General features: G+C 34.7%; 1 protein-coding gene across 1 annotated transcript in view; it reads left to right on the forward strand.

The window, feature by feature from the left end:
- Positions 1-19890, forward strand: part of Ube2v2 (ubiquitin conjugating enzyme E2 V2) — a 35294-nt gene extending 15404 nt beyond the window's left edge. Inside the window, exons 2-4 of the mRNA XM_015485775.2 lie at positions 4231-4379; positions 12757-12882; positions 17165-19890. Coding sequence (XP_015341261.1) covers positions 4231-4379; positions 12757-12882; positions 17165-17311 — 422 coding nt within the window. The 3' untranslated portion in view covers positions 17312-19890. The remainder of the gene's footprint in view (positions 1-4230; positions 4380-12756; positions 12883-17164) is intronic.
- The last annotated feature ends 2527 nt before the right edge of the window (positions 19891-22417 follow it).

The following is a 22417-nucleotide window of genomic DNA, read 5'->3' on the forward strand; positions in this document are numbered from 1 at the left end:
TTCCCCCCCCCCCCCTTTCAGTACTAGAGATTAAACCCATGGGTGCTTTACTACTGGCTACATCCCTAGTCCTTTTTATTTTTTGAGATAGGATCTTGCTTAATTGCTGAGGCTGGCCACAAACTTGTGATCCTCCCGTCAGCCAGTCAAGTCCTGGGATTGCAGGAATGTACTGCTGCCCCTGAGGAGGCATGTTTTCCAGGTTCTTTGCAGTCATGGTTTGCTTATTAATATTACTACTATTTTTGGTCATAGTAGAGGTTCCTTGTGGTGTAGTTACTAGAAAATTCAGTTGGTGGGAAACCTGGAGACTTGAATTCTTGATGTGATTTGGTGATCGGTGTTTCTGTAACCTTAAGATTTTTTTCTGCAATTTGAGATTCAGAGGGCAGTCCTTGTGTAGAGTAACTTTGTGAAGCAACAGCCCCATCTTGTGGCTGTTTTCTCTTCACAGGCATTAATGGTTAAATGAAATAAGACCAGAGTGCTCTAGCTCTGAATTTGAAAATATAGCTCATCATTTGTTTTGGTTTTGAGTTTTATACTTTATTAGAATTCTTTTAAGTGTTAACATTGTCGGGTACAGTGGCTCATTCCTAAAATCCCAGCTACTTGGGAAGCTGAGAGAGAGTCATAAGTTTGAGACCAGCCTCAACAATTTAGGCCTCGAGCAATTTAGACCCTGTTTCAAGAAACTAAGTAAAAAAAAAAAAAAAATAATGGGGATGTAGCTCAGTGATAAAGCACCCTGGGTTTAATACCCATTGCCAGAAAAAAAATGTTAACATTGCCAATAATGATGAGTCTTATTAATATTAAAGCTATTTTCCCAAACTGTTATGTGGAGAGGTGGCAAAAAGTTTAGCAGTAAATGTTTGTCACATTTATGGTACTTAAGTACAGGAGACATAAATTTTACATTGTTTCTTTGTAGTTTTGGATGCTTGCCTTGACACAAAATGGAGGAAAAAATTTAACACATTTAGTTATTTTTGGAGGGCTGACTTTATAATGGCAAGGGTAATTGAGCTTGTTTGCTTGTTTAAGATTACTTCAAAAAGCAGTTTTATACAAATGTGTTATAAAGATCATGATTCTGTAGCTACCAAAAATAAAGTAAATAAACAGAGTAGTGTCTCACTAAAATGTAAATAGAAACTTAGAATAAAATTTCCAGAGGCCACCCTACCAGAATTTACAAGGAGCTTTGATTCTCAACAACTCAGATGGAGTTAAATAGAAGTTTATGTCATGCTTTGGACACTACAATGACCACAGTCAATATTTATAGTATATAAGGTATACTCTTTATGAATTTCTACAGTGATTCAGTAAGGTAGGAACTATTGTTATCTGATTTATAGCTAAAAAATGTTGCTAGGATTACATATCAAAAGTGAGTGGCAGCTGGCTGCAGTGGGACACAGAGGCTGAGCCAGGAGGATCATGAATTCAAAGCCAGCCTCAGCAACTTAGTGAGACCTTGTATCTAAATAAAAAATATTTAAAAAGGACTGGGATGTGGCATAGTGGTTGATGCCACTGGTTTCAATTGCCAGTACCAAAAAAAAAAAAAAAAAAAAAAAAAGAAAGAAAAAGAAAATTTAAGTNATTAACTTCTTAAGAAGATTTGCAGTCACTAATATATTTTCCCACAGTTTTATCTTATTGGAATTTTTCTTCCAATAATAATAACCTCATTTTAATTTTAGTTTGCATGTATTTGTTTAGATCTGTGTGTTTATGCCACCAGGGTGTACTACTGTATAGCTAATAACACTGTACAACTAAGTGGTGAAAAGGGCATTAAGATCTAGAAACTAGGTTTCCTTTTTCTTTTCCCAGAACTGGGGGGTTGAACCCAGGAGTATTCTACTGAACTACATCCCAACTCTTTAAATTTCTTTCTTTCTTTTCTTTTTTTTTTTTTTTTTTTTAATTTTGAGAAAATGTCTCACCAAACTGCTGAGGCTGGCTTCAGACTTGATATTCTTCTGTTGCAGCCTCCCCAAAACTATGATTACAGGAGCATATCATTGTGCCTGGATAGAAACTAGGTTTTAATATTGGACCTGTTCCTGTGAGCTGTGTGACCTTGGGAATGTTGTATAACTTCTTTGGTTTCAAGTGGCTGTAGGAATAAATGGAATAATTTATTTAAAACAAGTGGTTACTAATAATCATAGTATCCCGCGACCCCTCGCCGGCAAGGGAAAACACGACACAGGATTCTTCTTTCAGCAGTTTATTCAGGCCTTGATTCATGTATCATCTTCTAGTGACCCGTCGCCGAGCGCCCAAGCACAGCCTAATAAAGCCTCCAGCATACCAATCTTAAGCTGCCACGTGGACCTTTCTCATAGGGTGGTAAGGGATTGCGTGCCAATTCTCCATATTAGAAGTTGTTTATCACAGGCCACAGTGGAAGCCGGCGCCATCTTCTAATGGCGGCCACGGTCTAATTAGAACGGCTCACCACAATAGTAATTATAATGACTACTGATATTGGGATTTATAGCAGCTCCATATTTCTGTGCTCTATGATTTTCAATCATTTTTATGAAGCATAGTATACAAAGTGGCTTATGGTTTTTGGTTTTATTTTGTTTTAAAGTTATGGTACTTATTGGATTTTCATTATATGTCCAGAAGGATTACCAAACATTAGTAATGCCTAGTTGCAGGTTGTGCATTACCATGCACAGTTGCTTTTAAGGACAAATCAGCCTTATATGTATGTGTATGGGTGGGAGGAGAGAAAGCATACAAGCACATGCATATGGATCAGAGACAGGATTTTGAGGGCATTTATGTACTTTTAACAGAATTTGTGTGGTGGGGTTGGGGAATGTTTCATGTAAGATGTTCTTGAGAGCATGGAAGACCTCCCCTTTAATAGAGAGTCCTTACTGATACAGTAATCATAGGAAAGAAAGGTTTTGGAAAAGTAGATTTGTGGTTGGCTTCTAGGGATTGGAGATTGGAATTATGGGAAAGACCAGGTTCCTTGAGAAAGAAGGCATAAATGTAAACAGGACATTCTAGGCACAGGGATTCCTGTTAAGATTTTAGTAATACAGTAAGGAATGTTAAGGTCAAAAGAGAAATGAACATTTATGAACATTCTGTTGAGGTCTAGAAAATGGAAAAGTGTGACATGGAGTGGAGGGTGAGAAGGGTTACTGGATGATGAAACATTTGCTAGATTGTGCCAGGAGGTGGTGGGAGTGTCCTAGAAAATTTAGGAACATGAGATTTATTCTCAAATCAGGTAATGCCCCAAGTGACCTTTGAGTGATGGTGTTGACCTGGTAGAAGTAGGCCAGGTAGAAGTAAAAGTAGGACCAGAGTCCTAACTAATGGAAAGATGAGGAGTAGGAACCATCGGGAGGGCTACTTCTGTATCTAGAAAACTGTAGCTTCTGGTGAATTTTCTAACATGGAACATGATTCTTATTAAAAATTATTAAATGGGGCTGGGGTTGTGGCTCAGCGGTAGAGTGCTCGCCTAGCATGTGTGAGGCGCTGGGTTTGATCCTCAGCACCATATAAAAATAAATAAATAAAAAAACAATTAAAAATTATTAGAACATATACATTAAATAATTTAACCATAAATTTTTGGGTCATGCCTACTTACTTGATACAGAATCCTTGGCTTGGAACAGAAATCTCAAGTAGGAATTTTTTTTTTAATGATTTCCTTATGATTGATTTATGTTAGTGTAAAATTGATTAAACAGGAATTTATATATACATTTTATTCTGTTATTAACTCATTAAGTCCCAGGTTTTCAATTCTCCAAATATTTTAGTGAAATTGATACAAGTGCAAGTTTGAAATCATAATCTAGAATTTATATATTTCTACATATGTAGTTTATATATGAATAAATATAACATTAAAGTATAAAGTAATGTGAAAATACATATATGAAAAAATACATATTAAAATGTTCTAATCTTCATTTATTACTTTTCTCAAAAGAATAGAACTCTAAAAACAATATTTATCAAAAGTTATCATAAGTAGTATATTTTTTGTTCAATTTATGTTTTTATAGGTATCCCACATCTGGGATGATGGTACTTAATGGGTTAATGTTTGATACAGTGTTTTCTATATCAAACAGAAGTCATTTGTAAAATTAATTTGGAAGAAGTTGAATTTACATATGTGTAGCTCTTATTATGAGTTTTGTACATTTACATTGATGTTCTTTTGTGTAGGAGTTAAAGTTCCTCGTAATTTTCGCTTGTTGGAAGAACTTGAAGAAGGACAAAAAGGAGTAGGTGATGGCACGGTTAGCTGGGGACTTGAAGATGATGAAGATATGACACTTACAAGGTGGACAGGCATGATTATTGGGCCACCAAGGGTCAGTGCTATAAATTTATATTTTTTCTATTAATATTGTTACTTTAGAATAAACCTTATTTTTATACTATTAATATTAAAATAAAAACTTATGATAAACCTTTAATTGAAAGAATTATTCTGTTAAATAATTTTGTATACATTTATGGGTATCTCTTGTGTGCAGGGTGTAATGCTTGATTATGAGGAGGATTGTGGGGGGAGGAAGATTGAGATGATTTTGTCATGAAGGTGTTTGTAGTTTAGTAGAGGAAAAAAAATCAGTAGAAATGACAGATTCTAAATATGGCACAGCAAGTTCACTATGGGACTTTAGAATATGTTTCTTCTAGCTGGAATAATTGAGGAAGGCTGGACAGTGGAGGAAGTTGCCTTTGGAATGAGCCTTAAAGAACTGACTGGTAGGATTTCTGAAGGTGGTGATGGGGATGGAGAACATTCCAGATAGAGAGGAAAAAGGTGAGGAAATGGAGGGGGTGTTTGGGAGGAGCAGTCATTTTAATGTAACATTTTACTAACCCCCTTGTATATATATAACCAAGGGTTTCTAATTTTATTGAGCGCACATTTCTATTTTCCCCTCTGTTTCACGTGCCTTGGAAATGCTGTGGGCCTCAATTTCTTCATTTATAAAATATATTAAAAAATCTAGGGTTCTGCTGATGTAGCTCAGTGGATAGCATGTATGTATTTAGCATGCTGAAGTCCTGGGGCTCAATCCCCAGCACCAAAAAAAATGAAACAAAACAAAACACAACTGAATTTTTACATACTGACTAGTATTGTTGGCAGTTGGTCTGTTGTGCATTATTCTTAGATCTTTCTTGGGTTTATAAAGATCTATTTTTTTTTTTTTTTTTTCTAGATTGGGATTTTTTTTTTTTCCTGCATTGCATTTCTTACTCAAAGGTCCAACCTACTATACTCCCTGCAGTGTCTTTGGAACATGTGTTATGTAATGTTTTTGCCTTGCAGGAAAGAATACAAATTTGAAGGGTTTCTTTAAATCTTTGGTGTTTTTTTTTTGTTTGTTTGTTTGTTTTTTTTTTTGCTGTTGAGTAAAGATTACATTTCCTCTTGATTATTGCAAAAGAAAAATAGGTCAAGTAATTAGCAGTGTTAACTTTAGAGAATAAATTAATGAATGTTTTATGTTGTTTTCTGGTGTTCCTTTGCGAAATTCTCATAGGTTCTTTTTTTTTTTTTAAATTTTTTTTTAGAGAGAGAGAGAGAGAGAGAGAGAGAATTTTTTTAATATTTATTTTTTAGTTCTCGACGGACACAACATCTTTGTTTGTATGTGGTGCTGAGGATCGAACCCGGGCCGCACGCATGCCAGGCGAGCGCGCTACCGCTTGAGCCACATCCCCAGCCCCCTCATAGGTTCTTAACCGTCACCTTCTTCCTTCCCCTTCTCAGGTTTTTCCTTAAGACATTTAAGGAAGGAAATAGGATGTTGATGGTTAGAATTTTTTATAACTTGGAATTTGTAATGAATACTTGGAGTTTTTACTGCCTGTGAACCAAGTCTGTTTTGTTTAAAAAAAAAAAAATGCTTGTAATTTATGAACATTCTGACTTAGAATAGTTTGGAGATTTAAGTCAGAAGTTAGATATAAATTTGTGAAACTGTTTAGATTTGGTTTCTCCAGCCTTTGTTTCTGCCTCCAGTGGATTCTCCCGACCCCTGCTCCCCTAGCTGGGGTTTCATTTTGTCTTGCCCAGGCTGGTCACAAACTTGTGGGCTCAAGTGATCCTTCTGCCTCAGTCTCCTGAGTAACTGCGACTACAGGTGTTCATCATCACACCTGGCTCTTTCAGTGGACTTAAGAATGTTTTGGAGCTTGTACATGGGTTCATCAGTGGTTTTTTTTATTTTATTTTTATTAATATAATTTAAAAAATATATATATATATTTAGTTTTAGGTGAACACAATATCTTTATTTTACATTTATGTGGTGCTGAGGATTGAATCCATTGCCTCATGCATGGTAGGCGAGCCATCTACCATTGAGCCACAATCCTAGCCCATCAGTGGTCTTGTGAGTTGACCCATAGCACAGTTCCCAGATGTTGAGGAAATGTTAACAGCTCCTGCTTACTTTCTCACTCAGTTGGGGCTCCCCATGATAATTCCCCAAGTCAGCTGCCTTTTCTGGTGTCATTGAACCACAGAAAACACCATGTACCATCCATCCCTAGGTAGTGAAGGCTGTTTCTCTGCAAGTAGCGCAGAGGGACCTAGGGAACATAGACAAGATGCTACTCTGGACCCTCTTCTTTCTATGGATTGTAGTACTGGAGCTGTAAGAGAAAAAGTAATATCTTTTCCTCATTTATCACAAGGTTTATGGCTGAGAAACTGGTAGTAAAAGATTAACAAGAGAAGAACATACAAATTATGAAGAAGAAATGAATACCTAAAGAAACAGGGAAGCCTGTGTATTTTTATACTGACTTTGATGAAGAATGAATGTCGACATTTGCAGGAGCATGCTTGGACAAAGGGAATATGATCTAGTGGTAATAAATTGGGCAGAATTTAGTAAGTCCTATTCAAATTTTTCTGTGTGCCTTCAGAAGTGAGGATTTTCCTTTCCTGTGGATATCAGGAGAGCACCTCTGAAATGAAGTCTCATGATCTACTTCAGGGGAAAGTCAGCAAGATTTTGTGTTCTGCTGCAGGGAAGAAGGGGAGGCGCCTCGAGAGTAGTCTTCACTGTTTCTCCCATTTTCCCCAATGCCACGGTGCCATATTTTAGGGTAGTTTGTCCTGAATCCCATCAGGGCCCCCTCTGACCTTCTTTGGGTGCCAGGATGAGGCAGTAAGGGCATGGTCCTACAAAGGCACCCATACTTCCTGAGCTAGACTCTGCCTATGGTCCCCTTGTCTTCTCCAGTTCTGTTGAAGGCAGATGTTTACATTGCTGCCTTTCTGTAAAATAACAAGGGATAGTGTTTTACCCCAATTTTTTTCTCTTTATAAAGTGGAATATTTAGAGCAATTTTGTTCCCAGTTTTGAGTATCCACATTCAGCCACAACACTAGTAAGACTCTTACCTTCACATACTGTTTCATGGTTGTTTTTTATTTATTTTTTTCATTCTCTCTTTTTTTTTTATTGGTTGTTCAAAACATTACAAAGCTCTTGACATATCATATTTCATACATTTGATTCAAGTGGGTTATGAACTCCCATTTTTACCCCATATACAGATTGCAAAATCACATCGGTTACACATCCACGTTTTTACATAATGCCATACTAGTGACTGTTGTATTCTGCTACCTTTCCTATCCTCTACTATCCCCCCTCCCCTCCCCTCCCCTCCCATCTTCTCTCTCTACCCCATCTGCTGTAATTCAATTCTCTCCCTTGCTTTTTTTTTTCCCTTTCCCCTCACAACCTCTTATATGTAATTTTGTATAACAGTGAGGGTCTCCTTCCATTTCCATGCAATTTCCCTTCTCTTTCCCTTTCCCTCCCACCTCTAGTCCCTGTTTAATGTTAATCTTTTTCTCATGCTCTTCCTCCCTGCTCTGTTCTTAGTTGCTCTCCTTATATCAAAGAAGACATTTGGCATTTGTTTTTTAGGGTCGTGGTTGTTTTTTATTTTGTATGATATTAATTAAGATCCTTAATATTTTTCCCCACCATGCTGAGGATTGAACCCAGGGCCTCACTCATTCAAAATACACACCCTACAACTGAGCTACATCCACAGCCTTTCTTTTAAATTTTTTTTTAAAGAGAGAGAGAGAAGAGAGAGAGAAGAGAATTTTAATTTTTATTTATTTATTTTTAGTTATTGGTGGGCACAACATCTTTGTTTGTATGTGGTGCTGAGGATCGAACCCGGGCCGCATGCATGTCAGGCAAGCGCCCTACTGCTTGAGCCACATCCCCAGCCCCATCCACAGCCTTTTATATTTCTGCTTTTATTTTTATTTTTTGGTGGTGCTGGGATTGAACTCAGGCCTTTGTGCATGTTAGGAAAGCACTCTACCAGCTGAGCTATATCCCCAGCCCTTGTATTCCTGTTTTTAAAATTGTTCCAATAGTTATTTGGATCTATAGGATTAACAACTTTTCTTTGTGTTTGTTTGTTCTATTTTCTGTAGCAATATTTGTTGGCATAAGAGGCTTAGTAACTTTTTCAAGCTTTCTCATATGTAAATAGAGGTACTGTCTCCATCTTTAGAAGTTGTGAGAATTAAATGAAATCATAGACAAAGGAGAGCACCTGACTTGTAAATATTAGCTCCTTTTCCTACCTTCATTTCTATTTTATTTTGCTATTTTGTTAGATAAAAGGAAGACTAGGCTGTTAATTTAAAATTTAGAGGAGGTAAAGTGTTAATTAAGATGTAGAAATTTAAATTTATTCTAGGCATTGAATTAGGTTAGTGGGCTAGTTTAGGGATCTCTATAACTTTACAAAAATTAAGGTAGAATTTATATTTAATGAAATATATAGATTTTGCTGTGAATTTGACAAATACCTCACTACCTCTGCTACTATTGAGATATAGAATGTTTTGTTCACTTCAGAAAGCTCCCCATGCCCTTTTTCACTTGCTCTCCCTTCTTCCTGCTCCTGAGAGTAGTTTCACATGGTCTAAGACTTTGATCAGTAGAATCATAGCGTGCACACTTAATGGTTCTGCTTCTTTACACAATGTTTGCACAACTATGTTGTCACAGGTAGCAAAAGTGTTTCTTTTATTGCAGAATTGTATTTTAATGTATGGATGTCAGTTTTCCTGTTCATTAGGATTTTATCTTTCTGGATGTTAGAAATAAAACTGCAATGACTGTTCTCTTTTTTTGGTACTGAGAATTGAACCCAGGGTTACTTGACCACTGAGTTACATTTTCAGTCCTTTTTTTTGTTTTGTTTTTTTCCTCAGTTCTTTTTATTTTATATTTTAAGACAGGGTCTCACTAAGTTGCTGAGGCTATCCTCCAACTTGTAATTCTCCTGCCTTGGCCTCCTAGTCATTAGAATTACATGGGTTTACCACAGTGCCTGGCTACTATGAGTGTATTATCTTTTAAAAAATAATTTATTTTAATTAGGTATATATGACAGCAGAATGCATTTTGATTCATTGTACACAATTGCAGCACAACTTTACATTTCTATATTGTATACAGTGTAACATTGCACCTTATGTGCAGTCATACTTGTACCTAGGGTAATGATATCCATCTCATTCCACCATCTTTCTTGCCTCCATGTACCCTCCCTTCTCTCCTTCCTCTTTGCTCAGTCAAAGTTCCTCCATTTTTCCCATGCCTCCCCTTTGCCTGTTATGGATCAGTATCCACTTATCAGAGAGAACATTGGCCTTTGGTTTTTTGGGATTAGTTTACTTCGCTTAGCATAATATTCTTCAACTCCATCCATTTACCTGCGAATGCCATAATTTTATTCTCTGAGTAATATTCTGTTGTGTATATATACCACAGTTTCTTTATCCATTAATTTATTGAAGGGCATCTAGTTTGCTTCCTGAAGCACAAGAAATAAAATCAAGAATTAATAAATGGGATAGATTCAAATTAAAAAGCTTCTTCTCAGCAGAAGAAACAATCAATGAGGTGAACAGAGAGCCTACATTTTGGGAGCAAATTTTTGCCACACACACGTAAGATAAAGCACTAATCTCTAGGATATATAAAGCTCTCAAAAACCTAACACCAAAAAAACAAACAGCCCAATCAATAAATGGGCTAAGGAGCTGAACAGACACTTCTCAGAAGAAGATATGTATTCAGTCAACAAATATATGAAAAAATGTTCAACATCTCTACTAATTACAGAAATGCAAATCAAAACTACTCTTAAGATTTTATCTCATGTGAGTCAGAATGGCAGTTATCAAGAATACAGACAACAATAGATGTTCGTGAGGAAAAGGCACTCTCATATATTGCTGGTGGGACTGCAAATTGGTGCAACAAATCTGGAAAGTAGTATGAAGATTCCTTGGGCTGGGGATGTGGCTCAAGCGGTAGCACGCTCGCCTGGCATGCGTGCAGCCCGGGTTCGATCCTCAGCACCACATACAAACAAAGATGTTGTGTCCGCCGAAAACTGAAAAATAAATATTGAAATTCTCTCTCTCTCTCTCTCTCTCTTTAAAAAAAAAAGATTCCTTAGAAAACTTGGAATGGAACCACCATTTGACTGAGCTATCCCACACCTTGGTCTATACCGAAAGGACTTAGCCACATCAGTGTTCATAGCTGCTCAATTCACAATATGAGTATATTCTTTTTTAAAAAATATATTTTTTAGTTGTAGATGGACACAATACCTTTATTTTGCTTATTTAATTTGTTTACGTGGTGCTGGGGATTGAACCCAGTGCCTCACACATGCTAGGCAAGCTCTGTACTACTGAGCCACAACCCCAGCCCCATGAGTATATTCTTTTTTTTTTAACCTTACAATTTATTTTTATTTTATTTTTTTTAGTCATACATGAGAGTATATTCTTAAAGAAGCCTTTTTATGAACATATGTTTGTTTCTGTTTTTCTAGGGTAAATGCCTGAGAGTAGAATTGGTACATTGTAGAGTTGGTGTATGCTTATTTTTCTTTACAAGAAAACACTAAATTATTTCTAGGTACAGCAAAGTGTAGGAGTTTGGGAGTTCTAGTTTTGTTTGTTTTTTTTTTTTTTTTAGATATCTCAGGTATTTTTAATATTACAGAATTTTTTGGGTGGGGGGCTAGTAATTTTTTAGTGTTCTTTTGTCTGATGAATTCAGATTGAAGAACCACAGACAAGATGATCTCCTGAGATCTAATTTTAGTAATTATTATATCTATCTAAAATGGAGGGCACACTATTTGTTATTAAACTTGGATGAGTTTTATACATCTCTTTTTGAACATATTGAAATGTTTAATAGCATTTGTACCTTGATTGTTGCATGCATTTTACATTACAGTAGTTTAATGTTGCAAATTTTATATGCACTTGGGATTAGGGTTTATTTACAGTAAAGGAACCAGCTTGGTAAGTAAGATCAATAGAACAAATTAGCTTTTTTTTTTCCTTCCTGGTTTATATAGGAATCAGTAGATACTGAATTTGTTATCCTGTTTTAGTATAGACTATAAGTTAACCAAATAAAAGCCTTAAAAAAAAAGTTAGTAGACATAAGAATAAGCATTGAAGTGAATAATCTAGAAGCTTTAAGTCATAGCCTTAAAATGGGTGTTTTATAAGGCAGTAATATTAATTAAACTTAATATTTAAGGAACCCTACTTTAACATTATGTCGAAGTGTAAACTTTGCTATTGGGTGCTATGGCACATGCCTATAATCCCAGTGACTGCGAGGCTGAGGCAAGAGGATGCTGAATTCAAAGCCAGCCTCAGCAAAAGTGAGATGCTAAGCAACTCATTGAGATCCTGTCTCTAAATAAAATACAAAGTAGGGCTGGGGATGTGGTTCAGTGGTTGAGTTCAATACCTGCTACTCCTCCCCCAACCAAAAAAAACCAAAACAACTTAGCTGTTGTATCTCTGATTTCAAATAATGATGTTTAATGAAACAGTAATGTAAGTATAAGTAATTGGAGACTTAAAATAATTATGTTTTACCACTGCAAGATGGTATAATATGATTTTCTCCCTGTCCCTCTCCCTCTCCCTCTGCCTCTCCCTCGTACCAGGGATTAAACCCAAGGGCACTTAACTACTGAGCCATATCCACAGCCCCCCACTGTTTTATGTTTTATTTAGAGACAGGGTCTTACTGAGTTGCTTAGGACCTTGCTAAGTTGCTGAGGCTGGCTCTGAACTCCCAATCCTTTTGCCTCAGACCCCCAAGCTGTTAGGATCACAGGCATGCACCACAGTGCCTGGTGCTGATATTTTCTCTTTTACTAGAAGTTATTGATTGCCATTCTAAGTAGAGTGACCATAATTTGTTATCCAATCAGATCCTTTTGAGAATGAAAAGAGGCACTATTAATAATTAACATTAGGTCACTAGGAATAAACAGGACTATGTTGGAAAATGAGAACCTTTCTATATGTGTGACACAAATCAAATAGTCCCTCCTTTTATGGTGTATCTTTTTTAGCAAATTCTAAATTTAAGTGGTTTCCTTTTTCCTTATTTGTCATAGGCATTGTTTATACCACAAAAAGTGAGTTCTGATTATGTTATTTTGTAGAATTATTTTAATTTTATAAAATTTCTGCTTTTCAGTATGTTTGCTGCATTTTTTCCTAACTATATAGACTAATTAAATGTAGAAAAATAAATTCTTAAGTTTACTGTCATAGTGAGTACATTTATTCTTTATTATTTCAGGTATTATGATTATCTTTTTTCTTTTCCTTTTCAGACAAATTATGAAAACAGAATATATAGCCTGAAAGTAGAATGTGGACCTAAATACCCAGAAGCTCCTCCATCTGTTAGATTTGTAACAAAAATTAATATGAATGGAATAAATAATTCCAGTGGAATGGTAAGTTAAAATAGTTATTTTATATAATATAGTCAGGAGAAAGTTTTAAAGAACTTTTGTTTAGCTGAAAGACTAAAAAAAGGTGCTTGTCTCATATTATTTTTCTTTATAAATCAGTGTATCCTTAGAAACCTTAATGCACCTACCTAGGTAGATGTGATGATAACCGTTAATTATTAAGATTTTATTGTTTGAATCTGTAGACATAGTTTGATTGAATCCTTATTTGTGAAAAGATGACTATTATTTCCTTTCTTTAGGGATAAGGGTACATTTATTAAGATAAAAAGGACGAATATTCACAAATGGTGTTTTTCTGGGAGGAACAAGTGTGCCTATTGTAACAGTCATGCCTGAGCATGTCATGTTAAGCAAATAAACCAAAAGGACATGCTGTTTCTGACCCCTATAAATTAATAGAAATAGCTGAATTTGTTATGTGAATAGATTCCTAGGTTCATTCTTGTTAGGGCCTTGAAGTCCAGACCGTCTTGGTGCCATGTTGAGAGCATACTTACATGCAAAATACATCTGTCTTAGGAAATAAGTTGTAGCCTTGATTTAGTTACTTGGTGGTGAATGCTGTAATCCCAGTGACTCAGTTGGGAGGCTGAAACAGGAGGATTGCAAGTTAGAGGCCTGCTTCAGCAGTTTATCAGGCCCCAAGCAACTTAATGGACTCTTTCTCAAAATTAAAAAAAACAACAAAAAGAAAGGGCTGGGGATGGGGATGTAGATCAGTGGTAAAGTGCCTTTGGGTTCAATCCCTAGTATCCCTCCCTCACCAAACAGCTTGACTTCTTGTATATTCCTTTTTACATTACTAACATGTTACCCATGTATCATCCATTTTGTGTCTCTCTCCATGTTTCTTTCCTATCTGCCATCTATTAAAAACCACAGCCTTATCTTGATGCCATTTGTTGTGTTCCAGCATTGTAAGATTTATTCCAGGTTTTTCTTTTTCATATTCCTCTTCAGTGTGCATATTTCTTTCCATGGCTCACTGGGAGCTCACAAGATATATGCTTGCCTGCATGTTATAAATCTAACTGATAAAGGAGCAAGTTTTTCATTTTGCCTCAGGACTTTTCCACTTTCTATTCTTTCTATCTGAGAATTTCATCTTCTGGTCTGGTTAATCCCCTATGAATACTTCTCAGTGTAAATGGCAGTTCCTCAGAGAAGTCTTTCCTGATTGCCTAATTTGAATTATGTCCCCTCTTTTACTCTATTGGAATCACCCTTTTATTCTTTTCTTAAAGTTAATATACATTTATTATTTTTCTTTGTTTTATTTTTGGTGATTTTATTTTTTCAGGGGCTTTGTGCCAGAATCAAATATTTTTGGTGTTTTTGAAACATTTATAATATATAGATAAGTTTTAGAGAATGATATAACCAACATCAAGAATGATATAACCAACATCTATATATCTTTCACCTAACTTGTCAAATTTTAATATTTATCTTTTTTGTAACTGATTTTTAAAAATTTAATACAAAAGGACATTCTAAAGTTATTTCTGTGTGTGGTGCTTTCCTCTTTCCCTGTCCTCATTCTGCTGTGGAAGCCCCATCTTTAATTTGGTGTTTATCATTCTGTACATAATTATCTTGCTTTCACTATGCATTGTGTATCTGTGTCTGTGATTATATCACTTTTATATGGTATCATGTTAGTGATTTTTCAAGATCATCCATGTTGAAGCATGCAAATTATAGCCCTCATTTTTACTGTTTAATATTCATTTTCCACTTTTTGGGCCTTTACATTTTTTTAGTTTATACTGAAAAGATTGCTACAATGAACATTCTTTTTTTTTTTTTTTTTTAATACCTTTATTTATTTACTTATTTTTATATGTGGTTCTGCGAGTCGAACCCAGGGCTTTGCACGTGCTAGGCGAGCGCTCTACCGCTGATCCATAGCTCCAGTGCCCCTACAATGAACATTCATATACAAGTGTTCTTGTACCCTAGGGCTGTGCTGCTTAGGGTGGCATATTTTTTGACTTAGTTGTCTGGCTTTAACCTGTTGTAGATCTGTACTTTGTAAAACACAGTAAACATTGCTAGGAAAATGAAATTTAAAAAGATATACAAAATGAAAGCTCATATTTTTACTGTTTATTTATTTATTTATTTTTGATGCCCAGGGATTGAAACCAGGGGTGCTTAACCATTGATCCACATCCCCTACCCTTTTTATATTTTATTTTGAGACTGTCTTGCTAAGCAGTGTAGGTACTTCTTGAATTGCTGAGGCTGACTTTGAACTTATGATATCTTCCTGCCTCAGCCTCCTGATCTGCTGGGATTACAGGCATGCACCACCATACCCGGCTATTATTGTAGCTTTGCAGCAGTTTTTGAAATTAGTACTTTTCTTCTTTCTTGTATTGTTTTGACTATTCTGGATTTCTTGCATTTCTGTATGAATTTGGGATCAGCTTGTTCATTTCTGAGAAATGAAAAAGGCAGTTGAAAATTTTTTTTTTAGAGAGAGAGAGAGAGAGAGAGAGCGCGAATTTTTAATATTTTTTTTTAGTTTTCGGCAGACACAACATCTTTATTTGTATGTGGTGCTGAGGATCAAACCCAGCGCCACACGCATGCCAGGCGAGCGCGCTACCGCTTGAGCCACATCCCCAGCCCAAGGCAGTTGAAATTTTTATAGGAATTTTATCTGTACATTAATTTGAGGAATATTGTCATCGTCATACTACTTTATAGTTCTTAATACGTACATCTCATACTTCTTTTGTTAAATTTATACCTGTGTATTCTTTTGATCCTGTATTAAATGGCATTGTTCTGCTAGTTTTTATTTTATGCATTGTAAATGATTTTTGCTTGTATTCTGCAGCCCCGCTGAGCTTGCTTATTATCCATAGTTTCTTCAGTGGAGTCTTTAGAATTGCCTGTATACAAGATTATGTCATCTGCAAATAGAGAGTGTTTTATTTCTGTCTTTCCAAGCCAACTGCCTTTTATTTCATTTTTTTACTTAAGTGTCCTGTTCAGTATAGTGTCAAATAGAATTGATAAGTACAGACATCCCTGTCTTTGTTCCTGATCTGAGAAGGAAACAGTTTATCACCATTAAGAATGATGTTAACTGTGATTTTGTAAACTCCCTTTTGAGAATTGAGGCAGTTCACTTCTATTTGTAGTTTCTTATGTGTTTATATCATGAAAAATTGTTGGATTTTGTCAAATTATTTTTGCACATACTAAGATAATCGTAATATTTGTTCTCTGTTCTAATACATGGTATAATATACTGATTAAAAATATATTTAAACTGTCTTGCAATTCTGGGATAAATTCTACTTGGCATATAATCTTGTATGTTGTTCAAGGAAAGCTGTAAGTGAGAACTTATGGCCTCTGGGGTCTTTTGTAAGCCTGTGCACAGCCCTATATTTGCATGTAGTCTTCTATATTTGTAGGCATATGTTGGAGCTTTTTGGTGCCTTTGTGGACATCTCATGTTCCAGTTTTTCTGCTTATGTATTTTGGTCATCTTTCCATTGGTTATCTTCCCAGTGGTTACTTATTTTTTAATTTAAAAAATTATTTTAGTTGTAGATGGACATAATACCTTTATTTTATTTATTTATTTTTAAATGGTACTGAGGATTGAACCCAGTGCCTCACATGTGCTAGGTGAGCACTCTACCACTGAGGACCCCAGTCCCCCAGTGATTATTGACAAACACCCAGGGTGGGAGGTGGGGAGAGATAGGAGGGTCCCAATGGGTGAGTTCTGAAGTCATATTTTAAAAAGCTTCCTGAATGGGGTTTTTAGGAAATAACACTATCCCCAGATAAATGTCAATACCTGACAATCAGGTCTTTGAAGAAGTTTTAGCCCAATTTAGTCAATCACAGTGGAAGGTTAATGGATTACATTGGAAAGAAAAGTCTGAATGCAGAGATCAGATTAGAAACTCTTATCTGAATTTCAGTTTGAGTTAATTTGTCCAGATTTTGGGTAGTGGCCTTGGAAATAGAAACTTTTTGACCTTATATCATTAAGAAGAAACTTATAAATATTTTTATAAATTAGTTATTTAGTATAACATTTTTAGGAATTTCCTGTTAAAGAAGAAATATTTCCCTAAATTTTGTATTAATTCTGAACCTGTAATTTTATAGTATACTTTTTGAATCTATAATTTCATTATATAACATTCTTATTAAAGCATGTTTACAAAATTGGTGCCATAATACTTTAAACTTAGAAGTTAATTGTCCTTTTTCCTTCCCCTTTCAGGTGGATGCACGAAGCATACCAGTGTTAGCAAAATGGCAAAATTCATATAGCATTAAAGTTGTACTTCAAGAGCTAAGACGTCTAATGATGTCCAAAGAAAATATGAAGCTTCCACAGCCACCAGAAGGACAAACGTACAACAATTAATTTTAGTGAATCTCAAACTTGTCTTAAATCAACAACCTTCTACTCATATTAATGTCTTGATTAAATATCACAATGCAAAATTACCCACACATTAAGTAAAAGAATTCCAGCTGGTAAACATGACCCGGACATTTGTAAGGATATATTTAATATATGTACACCCATTATGTTTTCAGGTAACAGGAGGAAAAATGCAGCACAATTTTTCTTTCTTTTGTTAAGGCACTGTCATTTAAACATGAACCTGGAGTACTCGAAATAGAATTCAGGTTTACAAGAGGAAAGCATGGCAAGAAGTGTCAGATGCATTGGAAACTTGCGTGTTTCTGAAAAGTAAAATCTCAAGAAAGACAAACAGAAATGGCATGCTTTGTCCATCCCGCTTAGTGAAAGAGCTGCAGTTGAAATTGTTTAAGTAGCAGGTACAATGAATATTGTCACAAATTGTGGTAATTTTTGAAGCGGTGTGGGTGCTGACTACTAGTAGTATCAAAAATATGTTCAGGATTGTTTTGATACCTGTATTTATAATAAAAAATGTTGGGGGGGGTCGATGGATTTCTGTTAAAAGCTGTTCCTGTGTGTTACATGTAACATGGTAAATATTTGTTTACAGTTTTTGTTTAATAAACCATGCATTTAAGTTTAAGTGAAGTCAACAAAAAGGAAATAGTGTATGGATATGTGATTTTGAGATTAAAGTTAGTCTTAAAATGTAAATAAAATGTGGAACGTGTCCTCAGAGACTGTGCCATTTCTATTATATTAATGTATATGTGCAGTACCTTGCCAAGGTGGCAAAAATTGGAATTATTGTAGCTTTTCATTCATATACACCCTTTATTATTTATCCTATTTTGTATACTTGTGAATTGGGATTTTCAGATATCTACTTTAAAAATTACATAATTAGTTTAATTTCTATTTCAACAAGGAGGAATCCAGGTATTATATTTTTAGATTTGATTTTATTAGAAATAATATAATTAAACAGGTCTTTGAATTTTAGTGATTCGTATAGAATTACAGGTTGCAAACTATTCAAACACATTTTTTTTCTTTATAACTTTTTTTCTATGAAACTTTTAGTTAATAGATTGAACTAATTGCAGACATTTCCTCCTCAAGTTAATGCTTTTAATACTAACCAGGATTAATATATCTTTGTACGCTAACAAATATGTAACCCCGAAAGTAGAAACTCATTTTTGTCTGCTTTTACCAAAGCTACATGAAGTTTCAGGTCACTGTTTTCACTTCCAAGCACTGGGTATAATGTTTTGTTGAACATGTTGTTTTCTTATGAATTCACTGAAGCATATCAAAGGCAGTCAGATAGGCTCCTTTTATTTTGGCAAGTTTAATAATTTGTCTCACTCTCAGCCCAGAATATATAGGTAAACCAAAACCATGATTGTCAAAATATCAAGTTATACGTTCAAACTTTGCTAACATAGTAAAGGAAAAATAATCAACTTTGAATTGTTTTAAAAGTATTTGAAATATTTTAGTTACTTTTTTTTTTTTTTGGTAATGGGGCTTGAGCCACATCCTGAACCCTATTTTGAATTTTATTTAGAGACAGGGTCTCACTGAGTTGCTTAGTGCCTCACTTTTACTGAGGCTGGCTTTGAACTCTCCATCCTTCTGCCTCAGCCTCCAGAGCTGCTGGGATTACAGGTGTGAGCCACCACGCCCCAGCATTTTAGTATAACATTTAGTATAGGGATAGATGTCTCAAACTTACCCTGATGTTTTTTATTAAGCTCATTCAAAGTTAAAGCCTTGAGCTACCTTAATCACTAGTGCATTCAAGTCCGTAATAGTTTATGTAAACTTATTATTTTCAACATGGCTACTCTGTTTTAATTATCAAAGATGTCTTAAATACTTTTAAAATGACATGTGAAGAACATACATACAAATTAGAATGTGTAATTTATTAAAATAGACCAAATGAATTGTTACCTTGGAATAGTCTTTAAAGTTTTTTTTAATGGTTAAAGAAGATTAAATTGGATTACATTGACACTTTGTAGAGTTTGATGGTAACTGGTATGAGTCAGTCTAATAACTTCCACTTCGAAAATATGTCTTGTCATACATGGAAGCTAGTAATTTTGATTGCTGTTGGAAAGCTGAAGAACTCATGTCCTCTTTCCTTGCCCCATATCCATCATTGTGAAAGCTGCCCCCACCTTTAGTATATGTTGTCAGTCAGCCCTATAATGTTTCCCTTCCTTTGTTTTTTGGGATTATGGATCTCTGCAGAAATCTGCATGCCAATTAACTAATTTCCAAAGCAGAATCCATATTGCATGTCTCAATCAAGATGTACATGGCAATCTAAGACACTGATTGATATGAGTTAACAGAGCTGCTCTAAATTATAGTAATATTTCTAAGATAGCAGTTTTGAAACAATTTTTCCTTTGTTTTGTAAAGTGGCGAAGGTTGTAGGAGTTATGTGATATCACCTTTCAAATGAACTGTAAAATTGCCTTAGAAATTTGTTTAAAAGGCTAGCAAGTAAGACCCTTGAAGATGATCACATATTAATAAAGATTATAAAAATAAAATTCTTGTCCTGTTAGGTCAGTGTTATGCTTTAATGGTTTTAATTACTTAACTAATTTTCAGAATTGATGATTAAAGTTTTTTTTTCCTAGCATTTTAAAGTAATGACATTTGTTTAGGGGTTTGTGCGTAGCCTTCCAGGATTTTAGACATAAATATTTGGAAGGATCATCAATGGCATTTAAGTTTTTGGTTGTGAAAACAAAATTTATAATATTCTTTAAAAGAATTTATAATATTTAGAGCTTGAGTACTTAAAGAGTGAATTATTTGACTCATGGTTTATTACTCTGAATTACTTAATACTAGTAGATTGATTTTAATGTTAATTGCCACTAAATATATATATTAGTAGTAGTAATTACATGTGAAAAATATTTGAAAATTTAGAGAACTGCTGGAAACTATTAATGACTTATTAGGTTTGGTGTGTATAGCTTTAGGTGGTTCTGATAGGTACATCATTGAACTATACAGCACTGAACTATATATTGTCTTTGATCAAAACCATGTCTGCTATTTCAGTGAACATGTGATTGTGTTCTTGTACATCTTAAAGAATAAAAATACTAATGATAAAGGATATTATCATGCATAATAGGATTTCAAGAGGCATTTAAGGATTTTTCCCCCCTAGATTTTTCCTGTTAATAAGTATACTTTTTGGATATATAGGGAGAGTCATGCCATCGTTTATTGTGGGGAAGGATATAAAAGAGACTGATTTTGCTTTTTTGGTATCCATATAATTTTCCTGCACCAATTTGGCAAATTTGATGGATTTTGACAAAAAGATTCCAGCTTCTCAAGGTTCTAGAAAGGTGTACATGTTTTGTAACTAGAAACACCAAAATAAGAATGGACATAGTGTATTATAGATTGATAGGAACATTAGTGGTTAATTTCCACCCAAAACTGAGTTTATTAAAAAGAAGGAATATCTTTTATGCTAAATATGCATTAATAGAAGTTACTAAAGAGTAGATGGCAGACTTAACATAATTCATACTGAAAATATTGGTTATTTATACTATAGAATGTCAAAAATTAAAATTCACCAAAAGAAATTTCTGAAGAGAAAATTATTGAAGGTATTGGATGATATATAATAAGTGACAAGTCAAAACCACCTTTTTGTGAAATAAAGCAGTTTTGAAAATTCCTGGAATGAGTAATGTGATTTTAGAATAACCATCAGATAGGAAGAGGTTGCCATGGTGTTTATATCCTTAGTAGGATGTTCTCATTTTAAAAAATTCCCCAGAGTCAGAGTCTGCTTGTCTAATTTTTCACATGTGATCCAAGACCCAGGTTCTTTTTCCTTCATGTTTGTTTATAAAATAAAAGCAAAACATCTCACTTTCTTAACTTGGAAAGATTCCTTTCTAAAGGAATGCAATGTAAGAGTTGCGCAGTGATCCATTTGCTGTTAAATGTAGACTTACATGAATTCTTTTATCTGGTCTTTGTTCAGTAGTGAGCAGCTATAGAAATTTGGGGAGCCCAAGGATTGTACAGAAATAAAGTTAATATTCTCCTAATAGTTGACACAAAGAAACCATAACAGAAATATGGGGTCAGTAAATAAGCAAATTATTGAATATTGGTAGTGAATAATAATAGTTGATCATATTAAGTATATAAGCCCTAATGTACCTGTATCAATTTCATTGAGATATTCACAGAATTGAAAACTTGGGGGTTAAAAAAGAGGTAGACAATGCATAATTGTATTTATACTAAGTGAAGGTCAAATAATAAGGATGTTGTTTGTTCATTGCTGTAGTTGAGCAATTTAAGAAAAAATTCTTCAACCCTTACAAGGGGGCACTCTTAACAATTGAGTCTGTGTTCTTTCTTTTTTTTTTTTTTAAACAATAGATTAGTAATAGATTGCAAAGTAATCTAGAAAATTTATGTTAAAGTGTGAAGTTTTAGCAGGATATATTAAAATATAAAATTTCAACAATGAATATATATATTTTTAAACTGTAAAACTTCAGAAAGTATTTAAGGCATTCCCCTCCCCTGTATTTTTATTTTATAAGTATGCTTTTTTAATTGTATGTAAAGTTATGGTACTGTTTATTACTGGGAAGGATGTAAAAGACACGGATTTTACTTTTCTGGTAAGCATCAGTAGAATTCATTTACGATTAAGAAATATGATATCAGCCAGGCATTTCATGCATGCCTGTTATCCTAGCGACTTGCGAGGCTGAGGCAGGAGGATTGAGACCAACCTCAGCAACTTGTGAGACCCTGTCTGAAAATAAAAAGGGCTAGGGTGTGGCTCAGTGGTGAAGCGCCCCTGGGTAAAATCTGCAGTATCCCCACCCCTACTCTTCTAAAAAAGAAACATGATACTTGTATATGCTTTAATATCCAAGGATGGAATTTTTATAGTCCTGAAAGTTTATCAGTTTTTATTTGGAAGAAAAATTATTTTCTTCACAGTTTATAATTGATGATGAGAAATGTACTGTTTTTACTCCTTTTCAGATGGCGTCAGCCAAATAAGTAGATGGT

The sequence above is a fragment of the Marmota marmota genome, unplaced genomic scaffold (genome assembly GCF_001458135.2).
Source record: "Marmota marmota marmota unplaced genomic scaffold, marMar, whole genome shotgun sequence".
Lineage (NCBI taxonomy): Eukaryota > Metazoa > Chordata > Mammalia > Rodentia > Sciuridae > Marmota > Marmota marmota.